Here is a 20,505-nt window from a genome sequence, read left to right on the forward strand (position 1 = left end):
CACAGCCTGGAGATTAGAAAGGAAAGGAGGCGAGTCCAGACTATGAAGTAACAGACAAAAGGGAAAACAGTAGCTAGGAAGTTCCTAACTGCTGCTTCTCTTTAAATTTGTATTACTTGGGTTTCATCTTACAGTAGTTTACCTAAATGATCATAAGGTGTGTTATTCAGCCTGATCTGACAAACACTCCAGCCTTTCGAAATAACCTGTGCCCATTCTTTTTAAGCTTAGCGTTGAAAGAATATAACCCTGATTTTTCAATATCTTATTTTTTAAAAAGTAAGATTATTACCCCCGATGTAAAATTCATTTTTTTCCATCTCAAAAACTCACAGAACGAGGGATGAGTACTTGATCATTGTATAACTGAAACCCAAGCACAAAATTTTGTAAGTCTACAACTGTACCTCATGATGTTTCACACACACACACGCACAAAAAAAAAAAACTCACAGAATGAAACCCACAAGCACTGCTGCCAAAGTGTGAACTTCTCAGATGAAAAATTCTTTATCACATGGAGAGTCTTGTCTCTGCACCTAGGCAGGCTCTGAGAAGCATCAGTAATGCACCCAGACTCTACAGTGTCTATAAAACAGCAGGACAGACAGCAGTTCAGGCATTGCATAATGAACCAACCTGGGCAGCTGTGCAGATTTACTTGCTTCCAAAGCAAGTCATGTGGTGTCTTTTGGAGACCACACAGGTGCTGAGTGTTGAAGATGAAGAGAAATAAATTGGGCATAGGGATGCAGTGAAGGGAGTTGGGTCCTTTGTCCCTTTTGTGTGTCCTGTGGACAGTGGCCATCTGGCCCCAGAACCATGGCAGCCGTGACAGATGGGTCTGTTGAGTCGTCAGAAAGGCGACCTCCCGGCCTCAGACCAGAGCAGGTTTGGAGGTCACTGGGAGTTTCAGGAATCAGCCGGGTGAGCCATGACACCCCAAGCCAGGATGGGAAGACTCCAGCTAGGTCCCCTCTGCTGCCTGGGGGAGAGGTGATCACTGGGCCATGCTCTGGGCTCTCTCCATCAGCCGATTATGGGAATGAGTGTGTGGGTCCCAGGATCTTGTCTTTCTTCTCTTTCAGGACTTACAACCACAAGCACAGAATCTAGTAAATACAAGTGGGCAGTTCTTAGGAAGATCGAACAAGCACAAAAGAAGATAGTGCAGAGAATAAATTGCCTGGGCTTAGGGGCGTTGATAAAAGGATTCTTTTGATTAGCTTCAACAATGTGGACTACTTTTTTTTTTTTTGCTTTTTGGGTCACACCCGGCGATGCTCAGGGGTTACTCCTGGCTCATGCACTCAGGAATTGCTCCTGGCGGTGCTCAGGGGACCATATGGGGTGCTGGGAATCGAACCTGTGTTGGCCATGTTGGCTGAATGCAAGGCAAACACCCTACCCGCTGTGCTATCGCTCCAGCCCCCAAATGTGAACTACTTTTAAAAATTACTTTTTTCTTTTTTTTTTTGCCTACCTATAGAAATGCAGAAATACATCGGGTGCCATGGCAAAACTCATAATAAAAATCTTCCTGCTCCTTTATCACCAGTCCCCTGTAATGAGAGAGAGGGACAGAGAAAAGGAGAAAAGAAAGATTTTAGACACTAAAATAAGTTGTAAGCTTATATTCAATAACCTGTTATCAAATTATTAATAGTTACTTATGATTGACCTACAGAGAGTGAAAATAAAGGAAAAAGTAAATTTGATACTAGTTCTGGGATGATTAAGTGCCTGTAATGTTTTATTGCATATCACTGATCTGGAAAGTATTTCATGTTTTGAAGAAATTTTGGATAAGTAACAAGCACCCCATTCTTTTTTTTTGTGGCAGTTTTTTTTTGTTTGTTTTATTTATTTGTTTTTTTTATTAGTGAAACACCATGAGGTACAGTTGTAGATTTACAATTTTTTGTGCTTGGGTTTCGATTATACAATGATCAGATACCCATCCCTCCACCAGTGCCCATTTTCCACCACCATGGATAATATCCCCCCCACCCCCATAAGTACCCCATTCTTAGTCACTCAGTACCTCAGATGTACATGGGTGGAAGTGAACTGAATCCTTAATGGGAATAAAAACAAGGGTGACTGACTTTACACTCAGAAGTCATTTCGGTAAACATCTAGGAAAGTAGAAGCATGGGAAAACATAGATGTGCTTCAGATACAGGCTCTGAGGACCACCAGGTGTGGCCCCAGAACCAACCATCTACCCCACCAGAAGCAGGTGTGCTAATTTTTTCATACAAGGAAACTCACGGAAGCAAGTTAGTGTTAGCATCACGGTATTAAGTGGGAATCAAGTCAACAAACTATGGAGAGGACCCTATTTTAAAAGCCTATGGGGTGTCCTTGAGTTTTGAATTATGGATTTTTGTTAGCCACCATCTTGAATTCCATTCCACAAGTTGCTAGAGCCTTCCAGAACTGTCCATAGGAATCCTGATTCTCTTCCCAGGACATATCTGCCATGTGGTGTTTTTCCTGTAAAAATGAGAATAGTGACTCTCACTCTACTTTCCTCATAGAGCAAAGAGATGATAACGTCCACCAATATCTAATGCAACTTAGATATTAGTTTTAGTCCAAATTTAGTCCAAATGGAATAAACTAAATATTAGTATAGTCCAAATGTGGCTGTGTCCCCAAGGGCCTAGTCTTGGTATAAGGGGCCCCATTTCCATTTCCCTTTTCTGAGACCAAAAATGTGCAAGTTTTGGTCAAAAGTACAACCTGAAGAGCATGGTCTTGTCATTTTATATCGAAAACCAACAAGATTAAATTAACTAGACAAATGGCCAGTGGTTATTCCAAACCTCTACAAGGGTCCTCTAACCTCCATGTCTCTTCTTGGGGCTGGAACAATAGCACAGCGGGTAGGGCGTTTGCCTTGCATGCGACTGACCCAGGTTCGATGCCCAGCATCCCATGTAGTCCCCTGAGCACCGCCAGGAGTAACTCCTGAGTGCAGAGCCAAGAGTAACCCCTGTGCATCGCCAGGTGTTACCAAAAAAAAACCTCCATGTCTCTTCTGGAGACATTCCTTCAGTGAAACTCAGTGATACCTATTGGTGCTAGACCTGGTGTGTGTTACCAGAGCATTCATTGTGATCCAAACTTGCAGTAGCTGATCTCATAAAGCCAGCAACCTGGTGGAGACCAGAGGTCATAATTTCAAACAGTACAACTAGATCATGGTATCAAATCCTCAAGATCTCAGGAAGAAAGGGATGGGAAGTGGGGCAGGAAAGGTTGCAGAGGCCAGACCCCACAGACACGTGTTTTCCATGGTATGGATTTTTGTCTTTAGTTTACAAGACAGTAGAGGTTTTAAATGATGTGACAGAGGCTGGGGTGGAGGAGGGATGCTGGAACAGAAACATTACACTTTGGAAAAGTTTTGATTCCTTGGCAGAGGGTGGGGTGGGAGTGGGGACTTACTCCACAGACTTTACCCTCTTTGTACTTCCACATTCTCGAACAATCCTCCAGCCCTGGAGCACTGGCCAGCAGAGCAATGGCTTTCATTTCTAAACATACATTGGAAAATTCTGAAAGATTTTCTGAGACCCATCTCCAGAAATGTGAATGATATTTGATCTTAAGTAGAGTGTAAATATGATTTTGGTGGATGGGTGGGTTGGTTTTCTTGTTCTCCCAAAGGATTTCATTATCAGGCAAGGTGAGATCCCTGGCCTCGTAGAAAACACCAATCACAGGACTCTAGGGCCAGCATCAATAGCATCACCTGGGACCTTGCAGCTCCATTGGCCTGATCTCTCACTCACTAGAACCCTTGGGAATGAGGGCCAGCAGCTGTGCTCTGACACATCCTCCAGGGGTTGAGGTGCACCCTATTTGGTTCAAGATCCAATTGTCAAGTGTCTAATGAGAGGAGGTGATGGAGTCGGGACACCTCATTGATCTTTTCTGAGCTTGGCTTACTTCCCCTTCAGAAGAGACGCTAAGATTAGACCAGCTCAAAGGCTACTTCTCAGTTAGAGATCTGGCCTTCAGAGCTAATGGTTTTATAATGCACTTTTCAAAATCTACCGTTTTAAAAGAGCAAATGTAGATAGTTTGGGGGACTATGAGGAACATGAGATTAAGAAGAGTACTAGGGTTTGTAGGAGCATATAGAAAAGTTAATTCTTTATCTGGACAGTGGTGATTGAATCTTATGTACAGTACATTATATGTCTTCTATTTTATCTTATAATTAGTACATAATATATTTATGAAGGTTTTTCTATACTTGCAATTTTATAATAAAATCCCCCCCCTCTTAAACCTATCACTAAATATAAGTAAATTTTTTAACTATAGTTTTTATATTGGAACCAGGATATAATCATTGTAGGAAACTTAAAAAAGAAAAGAACAGAAAAGAGGAAGCTAAAAATCATAGTTAAAATTTCCTCTTTCAGAAAAAGCCATTGTTGTGGTTGGTGTCCAACAATTTAGAGATATTTTGGCATATTTTCTCTTGCTGTTTTACACCTACATCTGGTTCTAAATTGGAATTCATGATTTTTTAGTACAGGATCTACTACTTACTAACATATGACATGAGAGAACATTCTCTCCTCACTTAAAGTGATTTTAATCATCAATCAGTTCAATATTACATCACATTCCATATTTGGACCACAGTTTAATTTAGCTGTCCCCTCTCCTGGATGTTGAAGTTTTTTGTCATTTCTCATTATTTTTGTGATGAATAATATTTCCTTTTTCCTTCCTCCTTTCCTTCCCTTCTCTCCTAGTTAACTTTCAGTTTGGGGTCAGTGTCCTTGAGATCTTTGAAATGTTGTCAGCTTGTTTTCTCTGACAAAAAGTGCTTCAAACAGCCATAAGCACTCCGTTCCGCAGGTCTCCCTGTGAACCCTCGCCGGCATCACTGATACTGATTTTCATTTCCCATAGGCCGCCCAGGCCTGCAACTGCAGGAGTATGTGTGTTGCAGGGCTATAGCCTGGCTTTCAACAGCGTGAGGCCGCTTTAGACTCAGAGACAGAGAAGTGAGAAGGGCTGGCGGGGGGGGGTGTGTGTGGCACAAGTCCCAGCTGAAACTGGGGAGGGAAGACTCTCTAAGGACAGGAACATTTTCAATGAAACCTGAAAAATGCGACACTGTGATTTATTTGAACCCTAACGTGGAACTGCCTCGATGGTAGGAAATCGCTCTTTTTAGAAATCATCCCTAATGATGTGGGAAGCTGTGGTCAGCAGAGAAAATAGGGGCCACAGAGATAGCAGATGGCGGGGGCCTGCTCAGGGCACAGTAGAGAAGGGACCAGTGACTGTCACTTTTGAGACCCTCTCTGGGCCGGTGATGCCAGGTTATTACGATTAAAGGATCTTCTTTCTCCCATCTTTTCTCCCGGGTCCCAAAGGGTCTCACCTTCCCACGTCTCCCCTCTGGCCTCACCTCTCTGTCCTCATCTGAGACTTTCCACTGCCTGATTCCTTCGTGGGTCCAGGATCCTAATCATAGAGGAAAATAAAGAACAGTGAGCGGGCCTAGAAAATAGAATCCCAGCCATGATTATGAAAAAAGGAAAAGGGAAGTGGTGAGCGGCTTTCACATTTATTTATAGTGCCACCTACTTCCAGAAGTAGCTTAAGAAGTGTCTGTTTGGCCACTGTCTCCACTTGAAAACCCAGACTGGGGAACACCATCCGCGAGCCACTGACAGTGGGGTGAGAGTCATTCCAGCACTCACGGCTGGTTATTTTTAAATGTGAACAGTATTTGGATGCACAGCAGTTTAGAGAGTGGCTAAAAGCATAGATTTAATGTAGCCCTGATGAAATGAAAACAAATCTTCAAATTAGAATTTGGACAGTGTTCTTAGGGCTGGAAATGTGGCTCAGCAGCTGAGCACTTGCCTTGCATGTGTGAGGCCTTGGATTTGATCCCCAGCCAAGGAGGAAGAGGAAGAGGAGGATGTGGAATAGGAGGAGGAAGAGGAGACATTAGCAGTGACTATTCTCATTAGCCAAAAGATGAAAATAACTGCAGGTATAATAGCTTATGGGTGTGTCAAAAGGTGAAAATAATTTGGTATACAACAATTAATATATTAAATAAAATGTAACATAGTAAACAAAATGTAGCATAGTCACGAGTGCAATATGATTCAATATTAAAAAAGTACAGTAGGAGAGCTTGGAGGAACTCAGACATGGGAAGTGACAGAAGCCAGATTCAGATACAAAAAGACCGTATTTGTACAATGCTATTTACATGAGGGCTGGAGCGATAGCACAGTGGGTAGGGCGTCTGCCTTGCACGCAGCCAACATGGCCGACCCGAGTTCGATTCCTTCGCCCCTCTCGGAGAGCCCGGCAAGCTACCGAGAGTATCTCGCCCGCATGGCAGAGCCTGGCAAGCTCCCCGTGACGTATTCGATATGCCAGACACAGTAACAACAAAGTCTCCAATGGAGATGTTACTGGGCCTGCTCGAGCAAATCGATGATCAACGGGAGGGCCTTTACTTTACTTTACTTTACGTATTTACATGAAATTTCCACAGTAAGCAAATCCAAGCAAGGGGATGGTTCGTGACTACTTGGAGACAGAGAATTTCATTCTGCGTGATAGAAATGTCCTGGAACTGTATGGGGTGATGGTTAGAGAACATTGGAAGATACTAAATGATATTTAATTGCTGTTGAATTGTGTACTCTAAAATGACTAAAAATGAGAAATTTTCTGTTACCTATGTTTTATTACAATAATAAAGTAACTTGTTATTGGGCTGGGTAAAGGAGAGATCTAGTCTAGCTTTCTTAGCACAGCCAATTACTGTATGACCTTGGATAACTCACTAAACATTCTCAGTTCCCATTTTCTCTTCACTGAAAGGGGACAATTATAACACCTCATAGACCTAAAATATGAAAAAATTATTATTAGCAGAGTACTGAGTCCAAGAACTGGCACAGAGTGAGAAAGCTTTAGATATCTGTTATTTATCTAACACTTTGCCTGTGGTATTCTCAGGTGAAGGCAGTTTTGCCTCCTAGAATATATTTGGCAGTATCTGAAGAGAGTTTTAAATGGTCATAATTGGAGGTTCTATTGCATTTAATGAGTAGATGCTAGGATACCACTAAACATCTAAATGTCCAGGACAGTATCTTGCAACAAAGAATTATCCAGTCCCAAGATGTCCAGAGTCAGAGAGACAGAAGGTCCTGATTCAAGGATAAAAATGTGCTTCATCTAACAAATACATTAATAAAAAATAGGTCAGAAACCTTCATTAGATAAAAACTTTCAGCAAAATTATTAAGCATCCACTGTGTAGAAAGAATGTGTATTAGATGTGGGGAGAACGAAATAAACCAGGGGCTCTCCTGGAGGAACATGGGTACAGAACAGCCTTATGATATACAAAAAAAAAAACAAAAAACGTTTTACCATGAGACTTTTGTGACTTTTAAAAGAAGGGTGATCTGGGGTCATCTGAACTACTCACAATAATATTCCTTCATATGCTATTACATGTAGTTACTTGTAAAGATGCATCTTAAGTAAACAGGGCGCAGTTCTTCCACAAGTCTGAATGTGTCTTGTGTTTGAGTCAATTCTATTGAATACATATCTGAAAAGGGAATCGCAGTCACAAATAGAAATACAAATTACTTGTTATAAGTAGAAGCACAGACACAAGAGGACATACCCATTATACCAAAAGGAAAAGGAGATTCCCTTTAGCATAGTTTCCATTTCAGGAGTTAGCTCTATCCTTTTCTAAAATCCTATATCCACATAACGAGCCTAGTTTAAATTATGGTGTCTTCATACACAAAATGACTCATCATCTAGAAGTCCCTGGATTTGCTAGCAGTGAAGGTTTAGGACGGGACCTTTATTTTATCTGTCTTTAGGACTCTCGGCCGAGGATTATGCCAAGACTTTCTCTTAGTTGCTATGAATGGCAGAGTCCTTTAGGAATAAGCAACGAAAAGGAATCTACCAGATTGTGTAAAAATCTGATTGAGTTCATCTTGAACACAGAACCTGAGGTTTTAGTGTGGTTGTTCATTGATTTGCTCGAGTGGGCACCACTAATGTCCCCATTGTGAGACTTGTTATTGTTTTTGGCATATTGAATACACCACAGAGAGCTTGCCAGGCTCTGCCAATGCAGCAGGGCTCCGAGAGGGATGGAGAAATTGAACCTGGGTTGGCCGTGTGCAAAGCAAACGCCCTACCTGCTGTGCTATCGCTCCAGTTACATGTACAAATTCTAGCAACTTGCATTTATTCTGCCCCTACTATGCTGAGGACTCTTACTTGATACTCTGATCCATGCAGTAATAAAAGTGAAGAGAAAACATGATGGTATTTCAGACGAGTTTGTTTCACTGAAAAACCTTTTTGTAAACTAGAGAAATCTTTGTGTAGAGGGTGGCATCTGAATTAGACTATGAAGGTAGGTGAAAATATAGATATAGTGAGATGATGCAGAAATGTTTTTAAAAGATCTAATAGGACACTAAGGTGAGGAACTGAGTATGTCCAGGAAGACATTTCTAGACTATCTGTAAGAGGTCAAAAAGGGGCAATAAAATCAGTTAGATAGATTAGCACGAGCTTGTGAAACCCTGCAATGCATGCAGGACCTGGTTTCTCTACAACTATATAGAGAATCACTGACATGTTCTGAGCAGATGTGGGTGTTGACTGATCAGGGAGACTGATGTCCAGCTGTGTATAAGGTGTTCTAAAGGAACCAGACTACTGAGTTATTGTGGGCTGGTAGGGAAAGAGGGGGAATGTTCCAGACAGAATTTTTCTGGATTCTACAGAGGTTGTGGCACTGTCTGCTTACTTGGCATTCAGAAGCACAGGAGCTGAACACTGATGTTTTGCATTCCTCTTCTGGCATTTCCATTTAAACCAATTGCATGCCTTTGAACATACTACTTTACCTTTCGGTGCCTTAAGTGCATCAAAGCAGTGGGATAAAAGTCTTATACATAAGAGCTGAATTGGGTGTTCTTTTGTTTGGTTTTGGTTTGGGAGTCACATTGGGTGATGCTCAAGGGTTACTCCTGGCTCTGCACTCAGGAATCACTATCATTCCTGATGGTGCTTAGGGGACCATATGGGATGCTGGGGATTAAACCTGGGTTGGCCTCATGAAAAACTAGTGCCTTACCCACAACCCCCCCCGCCCCATATGAGCAGAATATCAACTAAATGCACTGGACACATTCCGATCATTGTCTGACACGATGTGAGTTACAGTGTTCAATATTATAGCTGGCAGTTCCAGTCATTATTGAATGTTGATGATTCAGGATGAAATGGGAAAATGTACTTTGGAACCTGGAAGGCTTGCCAGAACTGAGGGATTACAAAGAGAAAAGAGCTTTCTTCCTCCATGATACTTGGGGGGTGGGGGGGAGGGTGGAAGGTGGAACCTTATCTCAGTACTGAGCAGGAGGCGACTCCTGGACCATCTGTCTGTATAATGGTCCAGCTGTTTTGCTTCCTAGTTCAAAAGCATTGCTTTTACTGCTGCTGGGCATAATGGCATGAAATTTTGCCAATAGATCAGCACACTCCAAACATTATTTCTTCACTTCTGTGAATGAAGAGACCTGGAACTAAAAACACCCTGGTCCAAAGGAAGGCCATTCAGCAGTGTTTTTAAGAAAAGGCCATTAGACTTGGTCATGAGTGGAATGAATAGTAAAGGTGTTCTGTTTGCCTTTCCCTGATAATAGGTGATGAAGAGCATTTTTTTCATATATCTATTATTATGTGTATGCTTTTGAGTGTTTATCCATCCCCTTTCCATATTTTGATGGATGTTGTTCTTAGGCTCTACAAATGCTTTATATATCTTGGCTTTATCAGATGAGTGGTAGGCAAATATTTTGTCCCAGTCTGCGGGGTGTCTTTTTATTTTAGTAATCTTTTCTTTTGGAGTGCAGAATTTAATGTAATCCATTTGTTTATGTTTGCTTCTGTTTAATTGGTCAATGGTCTATAACTAAGCTTCCATGTAACCCTTCCAGGTCCACTTCTTGGCATCTGACCCAAGAGCCCCAAGCCACTATTTTAGGAGGGCATTTGTACTCCTACGCACATTGCAGCACTATTCACAATAAGCAAGATTTGGAAATAACCCAAGTGTGAAATAACCCAAGAATAGAGGACTGGATAAAGAAATGAGTCTATAAACACAATAGAATACTGGTCAGTTACGATAAAAGATGAAATCGTGCGAGGTGCCACTACCTCGATGGAATTAGAGGGCATCATACTGAGTGAGGTTAGTCAGGAGAGGGACACACGGACTGGGATGATCTCCCTCATATGTGAGATATAAAGAAACGCAGTTAGGGACTAGCAAACGGCCAAAGGCAACAGACCCTGAGAGATGGCATATAGAGCTGAGCTTACTAAGGAAAGTGGTAGGACATGGATTTTGGGGACAGTGGTGGGGGAACTTTGTGCGTATGAAACGCTTTCATTAACAGCATTGTAAATCAAGGGGTCTCAAAGGGAGGTCAGGAGTGTTTATTTAAAAGAAAAGCAAATTTTTTTAAGTAAAAGGAAAAAAACAAGTGACATTTTGACACTAGTTACAGAATATTGTCTTGTCAGTGAGGGTTGGGAGTTTGGGTTTCAGAGAACAATGAAAGACTTAAGAGGATCCTAGAGGGTGACATCCTGCCTCTTGCTTGAAAATGCTTTCAGAATTCGCAGCTGAAATGTTCTCCTCTCTCCCATGCCCCATTCAGCGTTCAGACTGTTAGAATTTAATGCATGCATGAGAATAAAAATTAAGCTTTCAAGTGCTGGGACAGATTTTTTTTTTTTTTAAAGAAGACACTGGGACTTTATCCCTCTAAGATTAAACAACCACCAGGATTTAAAGGTTTAATCTGCTGGAATTCAGCCAAGAATAAGACTCAGAGCCCCAGAATAATTGGAAGCAGCCTCAGGCTTTGAGCATCTAGCTAATTGGGGTGTGTGGGTGGGTGTGGGGTGAGTGTGAGAGAGAGAATGGAGCACATTGGTGTGTATTAAGCTAATTTGTGCGTGTGTGTGTGTGTGTGTGTGTGTGTGTGAGAGAGAGAGAGAGAGAGAGAGAGAGAGAGAGAGAGAGAGAGAGAGAGAGAGAGAGAGAGAGATGTGTGTGTGCCTGCAACTAGGAGAGGACTTTGCAGTGTTTTGTGGCTGGAAGGATAATGCTCCCTGCCTCTGCCTCCTCCATTGATTGGATGCAGCTTCTGGGGGTTGCCTTGCACATGAATGTGTGCTATTGTTCCAGGCACACATTGGCCTTAAGAAACAGCACCAGACAGGCCCGGCCTTATTCAGATGCAGAGTCCCCCTCCATCACTCAAACGAGCCCTTCCAGGTCACATGCCCCAGGCCTTTGCAGACAGGACGCAGCTGCCTTAAATCTGTTGCCTAACTTTAGCTGCAGTTCGAAAAACCTGACAGCACTCTAGAGCTCCTCAGGCACTGCCGGGGAACTGAAGAAGAGGACGGGGTGCAGGCACTATGTTCTCCCAGGAAATGTGGCTGGAAAATGAGAAAAAGTGCTCTGTGGTTCGGAAGTCAAAGCTAGGCAGAAAACGCCAGGAGCTGCTGGCCGTGGCCCTGGGTGTGAAGGTGGGAGTCGAAGGTGCCTTTTTTTGGCCCCCTCTCAAACTCTTTGCCTGTCCACAGATCTCGTCCCTGGTCCGAAGGGCCGCCCTCACGCCAAATGACAACCACTTCAACTATGAGAAGATGCACAACTTTAAGGTAAGCTGCCTCTGCAATAGGAGGGCAGGTGGGGAGGGAGTTGAAAGTTCCTGTCTGTTCTCTGTGCTGTGTGATATAGCAAGTCCCTCTGCTTTCCACATTCAGCTACATGCTTTGTATCTCGTCAGACCGGAGTCTCAGAAAGAAATTTGCTTGATTCTCATTCCTCGGTATGTTAACTCAGTTCTGGACAACTGGCTCGTCTCCTCTGAGTTCCCTGTGTGCAGTGAAGGGAAACCTTAGAAAGTCCAATATGAGGCAGAAAGAGAATCTTCTGGTGATTGTCCAGCTGGACTTTTCCACTCAGAGTAGCAGGAGTAGGGGAGGAGTTGCCCATTTCTCATTTTGTGTTCAGTCTTTTGTTTTCAGTGATGCTAACTACTCTGGTTTATGTGTTGACAGCTGTGAAAGCAAAGGATGACTGGGCATCCCCTCCAGAAGCTTTTGTTTGTGCTCTGGGGGCAGGCAGGCCCCCCTGGAAGCCTTGATCCTGCTCACCAGACCAAACAAAAAGATAGGGAAGGCTGGTGGGAGTGTAAGTGGGTTTTCTGTGTATTTGTTTAGAAACTTGAAATGCTGCTCTCGAGTTTCAGACCAGCACTGGTCAGAAGAGCCCATCAGCCCAAACTTATGTCTTCCTGCATTTCCTAGGAAGGGCTGCTGGTGAGATTACCAGGCCAAGTGGCCAGGTTTGCGATATGCTATTAAGTGCAGGAATCAGAGGAAAGGAGAAGGAAATGGGGGACAATTTGGAAGTTAAAAATTCAGGGAAAAAAGAGCTGCAGAAGCAACAAATACAGTCTTACTCTTTTCACTGTTAATTTGAGACATCTGAACCAACATAGTCAGGACTTGATATACTTTGAAGGGAATTGTGTGCTACAGCCTTAAACATGCCCGCAGAACAAGCAGAACAGTTAAAAAACTGTGTCGGCTCTTATATCTAGTGAATATTATTGCAGTATTCATTCCATACAAATTAGAGTCCAGGCCATTGGTTTTATTTTTATTTTGTTGCTTTAGTCCAGTAGGACTCAGGAAAGAAAATTTCATTATTGTGTGTGGACTTTATGTGTTACTACATTGGTTCAAGATAAAGTTAAGAATGAAATGATTGGAACTACATATTGTCCTCCCAAGACCTGCCAGGAGTGACCCTAAGCACAGAGCCAGGAATAAACCCTGATTACAGCCAGAGGTGGACAAACCCCTATCCCCCGAGAAAAGAGATACCTTAAGATATTATTAAATATTTACAGCAACAACAAAAGTGAAATGATGTCCCTCTGCATCCAGGAATAAATCCATGAAATACTTGATACCATTCCAAAACAACATCCCCTACTCTTAAAAAATAACCTGAGATTAAAGGGAATATGTTGCCTGTGTGGTTTTGGTCTTAAAGATCATCCAGTGACTTCCCTGAAGGGCCAGTGATCCAAGTGACTGTTGGAACTAGAGAGACCTTTTGTCAGAGGCAAGCAGCAATGCCTATTTATTCTCTTGCTTTGCACACATTCAAGGACAAATGTGTGTCTATTAAATATATGTTCATTTAAGTGTGGTCTGTTTTTGGAAAGCAAGGGGCCCGACATTTGCATGCTATAATTGAACCAAGGAATGGAATTATTCAGTTCACTTCCATATTTAGCATTAGGATGAAGAAATGCATTATATAGGCCAATATTCTTCCTATTTCTCTCATCACTATGTTGTGACAGGCCTGATTTGAAGCATAACAAAGTCTTTGTGGATTTATTCTTTCCTGTTTTTGTTCTGACCCTTGTGATGTTATAAGAAAGTATTTTTCAGGCTTTCAGCAAAACTCTTGATTCCTTGTATCCTATGGTTGCATCTTTTTTTTTCTTCTTTCTTCTCTCTTTCTCTTTTCTCTCTTTCTCTCTTTCCTTCTTGGCATTATGGTTTGCAATACAGATGCTGGAAGGTTATTATATATGTATTTGTATATATATATATATATATATATCCATATATACCTTTACTTAGTGTCAACACTCAGTTCTTGTCCAGAATAATCATTTCTAACTATTGTTGTCAGTGGTCCCTTCTCTACCTTAATTGCCCTCTGCCCTGCGCATGCACACGCGCGCACACACACACACACACACACACACACACACACTTGTGGTAGCTTCCAACCATTGACCAGTTCTTCTGATCCTGTTTTCCCTGGCCTTGGACATTAGTCTCTACTATATTTTTTATATCCCATAAATGAATGCAGTCATACTCTATCTGTCCTCTGCTTCTGACTCATTTCAACTCAGCATGATACTCTCCAAGTCCATCCATTTATAAGTAAATTTCATGACCTCATTGCATCCTCTAGAACATAGACATTCTTTTTCTTCCTTTTGCAAATTCCAGTCTGTCAATATTAAAGTTAACCATTGGAATTATGCCCTGTGGAGCTATGTCTTTGCATTGGATGGCTTTACTCTAAATAAAACAGTGTCTCAGCTTTAGTGAAGAAATCTACTCTTGGCTATTGAGTTGATTGATAATTGCCAATTTGATTTTAGCCATTTTGATCTTGGACTCCTAAATGAAGACATTAAAACCAAAAAGATAGTCAAATTTATTTCTTCCATTACTAATGCTAGTAGCATGCTATTTTTGAGTATCATTGGGAAACACCAATAGCTCCTTAAATACTGACTTAAAAAAAGACAGTCTATTTAGTTTGCTCTCCTTGAACTTACAGCTGTTGAAATAAAGCAAGACAGAGAACAGACAAACTGTCAGAGAGGAACACAGGATCCAGACAGAGCATTTTTATTCTATGTTTTAAATAGACAGCTCTGAGACATAGCAGACTCTCAAGTAGCTGTCTCAGTTGATAGTAGCTTTTCAATGGTACTGCGGGTGCCACCATCCTTAAGAACGAGTGGCTGGGCTGGAGGGGTGTTTCCCTCTGTCATTCATGGCCCTTCCATCCACAACCAACCCTTTCCTCACTCCCAGCCAACTTGAAGTGGAAACTGTGTGGTCTCTGGAAGAAACTTCTTAAAGCAGGTCTGTGCTATAAATATAGCAGAGGACTTTTAGTAGCACACTAATGACCTAAGCAAAGAAAGACAACTCATTCTCTGGTTATCTTTGGCAGGAGAGGGCCCGTGCCCTCTGCGTGGAATTTTTCTACTTCATGTTGTTATTATTTCTACTAACTTTATGGTTATGTCTTTTATTTATTTTATTTATTTTTTATAGTTTATGATGAGTTGTTACATTCAATATTCCAGCACCATTACATCTTCTCATCACCATTATTTCCAATTTTTCCAACCACCCCTCAAGCCTACCTCTATAGCAGGCCCTGAATAATTTATTTTATATTGCTTGTTATAAATAATTCACTAAAAATGATCAAAAACTGTTTCCTTAGAAGAAAGCAGGGGAAGATTGCTGTTATCTCATCATGGAGCCATTAAACCCTTTTATAAGATATTTCTAACATGCTGTTACAGGTTAAGTCTTGTGTGTTTATATTTTGTTAATAGAGATTGGTTGCCTTCTACTTTACATCCCATCCAATGTGGTGTGTTACTCATGGTTTATCAGTGATGCAGAGTCTGAGAGCCCCATGCTCCAGGAATTTAAAATATTTGAATGAGGTGGTACATCTGGATGGTGACTTTGGGTGCTCCGGACAACTCAGCCTTGCACAGGTCCAGAAGCATCACTGCAACTTGTCGATCTCTTTCAACATTTATTTATGAGTCACTGGATCATGTCTGGTTAATGTCACTGTCACTGTCACTGTCCTCCTGTTGATCATCGATTTGCTCGAGCGGGCCCAGTAATGTCTCCATTGGAGACTTTGTTGTTACTGTGTTTGGCATATCGAATACATGACGGATAGCTTGCCAGGCTCTGCCGTGGGGGCTAGAGTGATAGCACAGCAGGTAGGGTGTTTGTCTTGCACGCGGCCGACCTGGGTTCGATTCTCAGCATCCCATATGGTCCCCTGAGCACCGCCAGGAGTAATTCCTGAGTGCAAAGCCAGGAGTAACCCCTGCACATCGCCGGGTGTGACCCAAAAAGCAAAAAAAGCTGGTTAATGAGCTTACTTAATAAATAAAATAGAGTAGTATGAAATTTCAGCAATAAAAACATTTCTCTTGGTGAAGTCTGTTCAAGGACATCCAAGTGTGAGCCACCAATGGTATGCACCAGTGTCACTGTGTTATGCATGTAGGGTCAGGGATGTGGCTCAAATGCCTAGCATAGGCGAAGCCCTGAGTTCTACTTCTGCCATCACATACTCATTCATCCCCCATCCCCAACACTGCTAGATGTGGCCCCTATAATTATATAAGAGAAAAAGAAAAAAAGACTTGGAAGTCTTAAGTCTTAATTAGATTTAGGTAAATCACTTTTGCCTCTGGTGCCCAAGATCAAGTGACTTGATTTCTCTCTTGGTAGCTCCACTTTTCTCCCCTCACTTCCATACTGTTTCCAGTGAAGTGGTCAGGGAAAGTAAAAAGCAGTTGTCAAGCATGGGAAGGTGGCAACCATGGCGGGGGTGGGGGGGGAGCTTGCCATAGTGTTGTTGGAGGGTGAGTATCCTAGGGGTCCAGGACTGGCAGTATTTTCACAAACTCCCACAGAGCTTATACCACAGATTCCTGCCTGTTCACTGATGCAGTCACCAAGACTGTAGCTGAGAGCATTGAGGTAAGTGGCCTTGTCAACTGCCCTTGCCACCCAGGTTTCTGGGGGGAGGTCATTCTCAGACCAAGGGGAGGGGATGCTCTTTGAAGGAAAAGAAGAAAACAGTCCCACTCTCCACTCAGGTTCCTGATTCTTGACCTCACAGAAAAGATTTTCAGGAGAGGACAGAAAGTAAATCAAAGAAGTTTAATGATAGGAAAATGAACCCTGAAAATGAACAAAAAACATTATGTACCCTAAAACATAATGTGGGCACCTCCGAGATGAAGTGTCCCAAGTTGACTTCATAGGGTCTTGTTTCAGGCTGCCTTAGCTTGGCTCTCTGTAAATAAGAGCCCTTTAAAAGCATTGCCAAGGGAAAAAGACTGAATTCTGGGGTTCTCTTCATTCACAGCCTTCTCCTGGCTCATGACAGAGAAACTATGCCGGCTGATCCTGTTCTTTAGAGGTGATAGAAAATGGAAAGAGCATTTTGGGCACTGGAAATGAGTTGAGTGAAAACGTGTTGAAAATAAATAAGTCAGAAATAGTCCAAGTATGTAGAAGGGTGAGGGGAAGAGGTCTTGTGGAGAGAGAGAAGGCACCCACTTCACCCACAGGTCCTCAGCTGGGGAGGTCAATGCTGGCCAGCTAGTAACCCTTGTGTGTGTGAGCCCCATGGTCTGCTCATGTTCTCAACCTTTCAAATCTGTACACATGGGGATCTCTTACTCCTTCTCCCCAGTTCTCCCTCTATCCTGATACTGAAGGAACACTTGCTCTCTAGAGGGATGTGATGGCAGAGACCCGGAAAGTTTGGAAGGTCGAAGAGAAACTATCCACAGCCCCACTCCACAGCTCGCTCACCAGCTCCATCATCCCTCCATTCCCCTCTCCCACAGCCTGTCCATTCCTTTATAGCCTCGTGTCTGCTTGGCGTTTGCCCACACATCTACTGCAGCTGGCACTCCATGTAGTTACTTGTCTCTGCCTTTCCAATCGGAGCACTCCCTGAGTGGTGGATGCAGTGACTTTTGTCTCTTTCACTTCCTGTAGAAACTCATGATTTAGATTGGGTCTGGCGCAGAGCAGACTGTTGGTTGCCAGTCTGTGTGGTGGGCTCTTCCAAGTCTTTTCAACCTAGCATTGCATTCTCCCTTCTTATGCCCCATCCCACCATTGTCCTTGTCTGTGGCTTGTTGAGCTTATCTTGGTTGTATGTGATTCCTTCCAGGAAGTGGGTCTTTGCTGGGTTACCAGAGTGTGTCCAACAGGGGAGATCGTGAAGGGGTACCAGAGCAGCACTCTCAGCAGCTCATGTAAGAAGGCCACCTCATTTTTAAAAAAGAGGGGAGGGGATAGATATGATCCCAGGTTCACTCCACTTGCCCCAGAATCTCATGCAGGTGCTCTCAAAAATGAAGCAGCTTGGACATACCTGGCCACCAGCCTTGTTTCCCCTCTCAATAGACTGGAGTTGCATTAGGTAAACCCTGTGATGCCACATTCCTTTTTAGCTTGCCTACATCAACCCAAGACCTTGGGGTCAGCTCCAGGGGTTCATGGGGCTGAGCGCATTTTGTGCTGTCACCCCTCCTCGGCACCTGTCCAGGCTCCTCAGCACCCCACCTCTAGGGAGACTGGGGGCTCAATGCCAATTACTTGCCTCTCATTGAGGTTTGTATCCTTTTTTTTTTTTGAATTTTCAAAAAAAAATTTTTTATTGAGCTACAGTGAGACACAGTTACAAAGCTTTCATGTTTGATATTAAGCTATGCAATGATCAATCACCCATCCCTCCACCAATGCAAATTTTCCACCACCAATATCCCCATTATCCCCTCCATTTCCATTTCAGTCCTTACCCTGCCTATACGGCAGGCAATTTTTCAGATACTCTTTCTATACTTTTCGGCATTTTGCTTGGATATGCCCACCACCGTTCAAGCCTGCCTTCTAGGGGCAGACACTGGAGCACTGTAGCATTGTCCTCTCATTTTTCATCGATTTGCTTGAGTGGGCCCAGTAATGTCTCCATTGTGAGACTTGTTACTGTGTTTGGCATATCAAATACATCACAGGTAGCTTGCCAGGCTTTGCTGTGGGGGTGAGATACTCTCCGTAGCTTGATGGGCTCTCTTACAGGAGGCAGACACTAGATCATTTATTTTCTTTTGCTCACTTTTATATCAGGAAAGGTCATGCAGCCACATAAGTGGCCGCAGTGTTCAGAGGAATCGTCCTGGTAACCAGATGGAGAAGGGACAGCCTCCCTGCCTCTCCATATGGAACCACAAGCTTCTACAATCTTATCTTTAAGTTCCCTGCATTATCCGTAACAGAAAGGCTCGGAGCTCCTATAAAAACCCCACAAAATGCCATATTTAACATAATCCTATACTCAGTTTGAGGTTTGTATCTTTATCCATCCGGTGGTAATTTGGTTTGGAATGAGCTGGGGGGGGGGGGGAGTTGTTTTTGTTTTTTAATTTTTAAAAATTTTTTAAACTTTATTTCATACAGTTGTCCACAATAATTGATTACATCCAATATTTCAACAATAATCCCACCACCATTACGCCTTCCCACCACCAGTATTTTGAAGTCTCTCACCACCACTCAAGTCTGCCCCATAGGCAGATGCTAGATAATTTATTCTGAACTGCTTGTTATAAATAGTATAAGATGTCTGTAAGGGTCTATCTCACTCAACAAGGAAAAAAAAAAAAGAAAAATCATGAGGCTGCAAAAGTGGCCATGTGTTCTTGGGATCATAAGAATTTAAATCACTGGTGTCCAGAGCCATCCCTGGAGTGAGCTGTTGGAATGAGGTGTTTTTGCTTCTTCTTTCCAAACCCTTTTCTTCTCCTTATCTGTTCTGACCTGATAAAGAAGTGATGGTTGGGGCTGGAGAGAAAGTACAGAAGTTTGGGCACTTGCCTTGCATATAGCTGGCCTGGCTTTGCTCTTTAGAACCCCAGATGGTCCCCTCCAGGATTGACCCCAGAACACAGACCCTCTGAGTGAGCACAGAGTGGGAGTAAGCGCTTAGCACTGCTAGGTGTTGTCCAAAATTTAAAACGTGCTGGCCCTTTGTCCACAGCACTGAGTCTGCTCTTGGGCTTACTGAGTTCCTCTGATCCAGACCTGTGTAAAATCCTGAGAAATACTGAGATTTTGCTGGCACACAGAAAGAGATTGACCAGAAGTGCTTGTGGATTTGGTTTTTGATTTTTGGTAATGTATGCAGTAGTGGGGCAGGAGTTATCCTTAGTAGAGCTCAGCAGTTATGATTCTCTGATCCAGCCTTCTGGTTCAATGAGAAGGCCGAAGATGCAATGGCACTGAGGCCCTGCAGTGCAGGAGATTATTAGGGCTACCCCCAGCAGTGATCCTTAAGGAGGAGGCAAGGCCATACCAGAGCTTGGGGCCTCCAGGGCTGTATCCTTCCAAGATCAGGGTACCGTGTGCTACCAGGGATCAAAGTGCAGCTCACCTGAATGGTAGACATGTGTCTTAGCCACTGTGCTATCTCCCCAGCCTTGTTGTGGGTTTTATTTTGCTGCTTCTGTTTAATAATCAGAAAAGACTGTTTTGGCAAAAACAAGCCTAGAAGGAACAACTCAAAGGAAAGGCAAAAAATTCACTTGCATTAAGTGTATATAGCAAGGAAATCAAAACAATGAGTTTGCAGAGGCTGGACTTTTTGGGAAGAACCCATTTGCTGCTCCCAAAATGTGGGCTCTTTTGGTTTCTAATTTAATTTTTCCCTTGGTGGTTGTTTCTGCCACCAGTGCGATGATCCCTAGTCATGAGGCTCCCACACATCCGGGTATGGTGCTGCAGTGATGGGGAGCAGCAAATCTTAGACAGCGAGGTTGCTGCAATCGCACTGGACATGTAGGGTGGGGAAGAGTTTCCATCCATGGCCTCTCCAAATTTAAGCTTGCGGCAGGTGTGCCAATGGTGGTCCCAGAATCTTGAGTATCTGTCTCTTCCTGGAGCCTGAATCCATCACTATCATTGTAA

The 20,505-nt window shown here is 42.9% G+C and overlaps 1 protein-coding gene across 2 annotated transcripts in view; it reads left to right on the top strand.

Annotated features, from left to right (window-relative positions):
• Positions 1-20,505, top strand: part of CHN2 (chimerin 2) — a 344,324-nt gene that overhangs the window by 288,585 nt on the left and 35,234 nt on the right. For both annotated transcript variants that reach the window (XM_056117938.1, XM_056117939.1), the window contains one exon: positions 11,725-11,802. In XM_056117938.1, the coding sequence (XP_055973913.1) occupies positions 11,725-11,802 (78 nt within the window). The remainder of the gene's footprint in view (positions 1-11,724; positions 11,803-20,505) is intronic.

This window comes from Sorex fumeus, unplaced genomic scaffold (genome assembly GCF_029834395.1).
Source record: "Sorex fumeus unplaced genomic scaffold, SorFum_2.1 ptg000037l, whole genome shotgun sequence".
Taxonomy (NCBI): Eukaryota; Metazoa; Chordata; class Mammalia; order Eulipotyphla; family Soricidae; genus Sorex; species Sorex fumeus.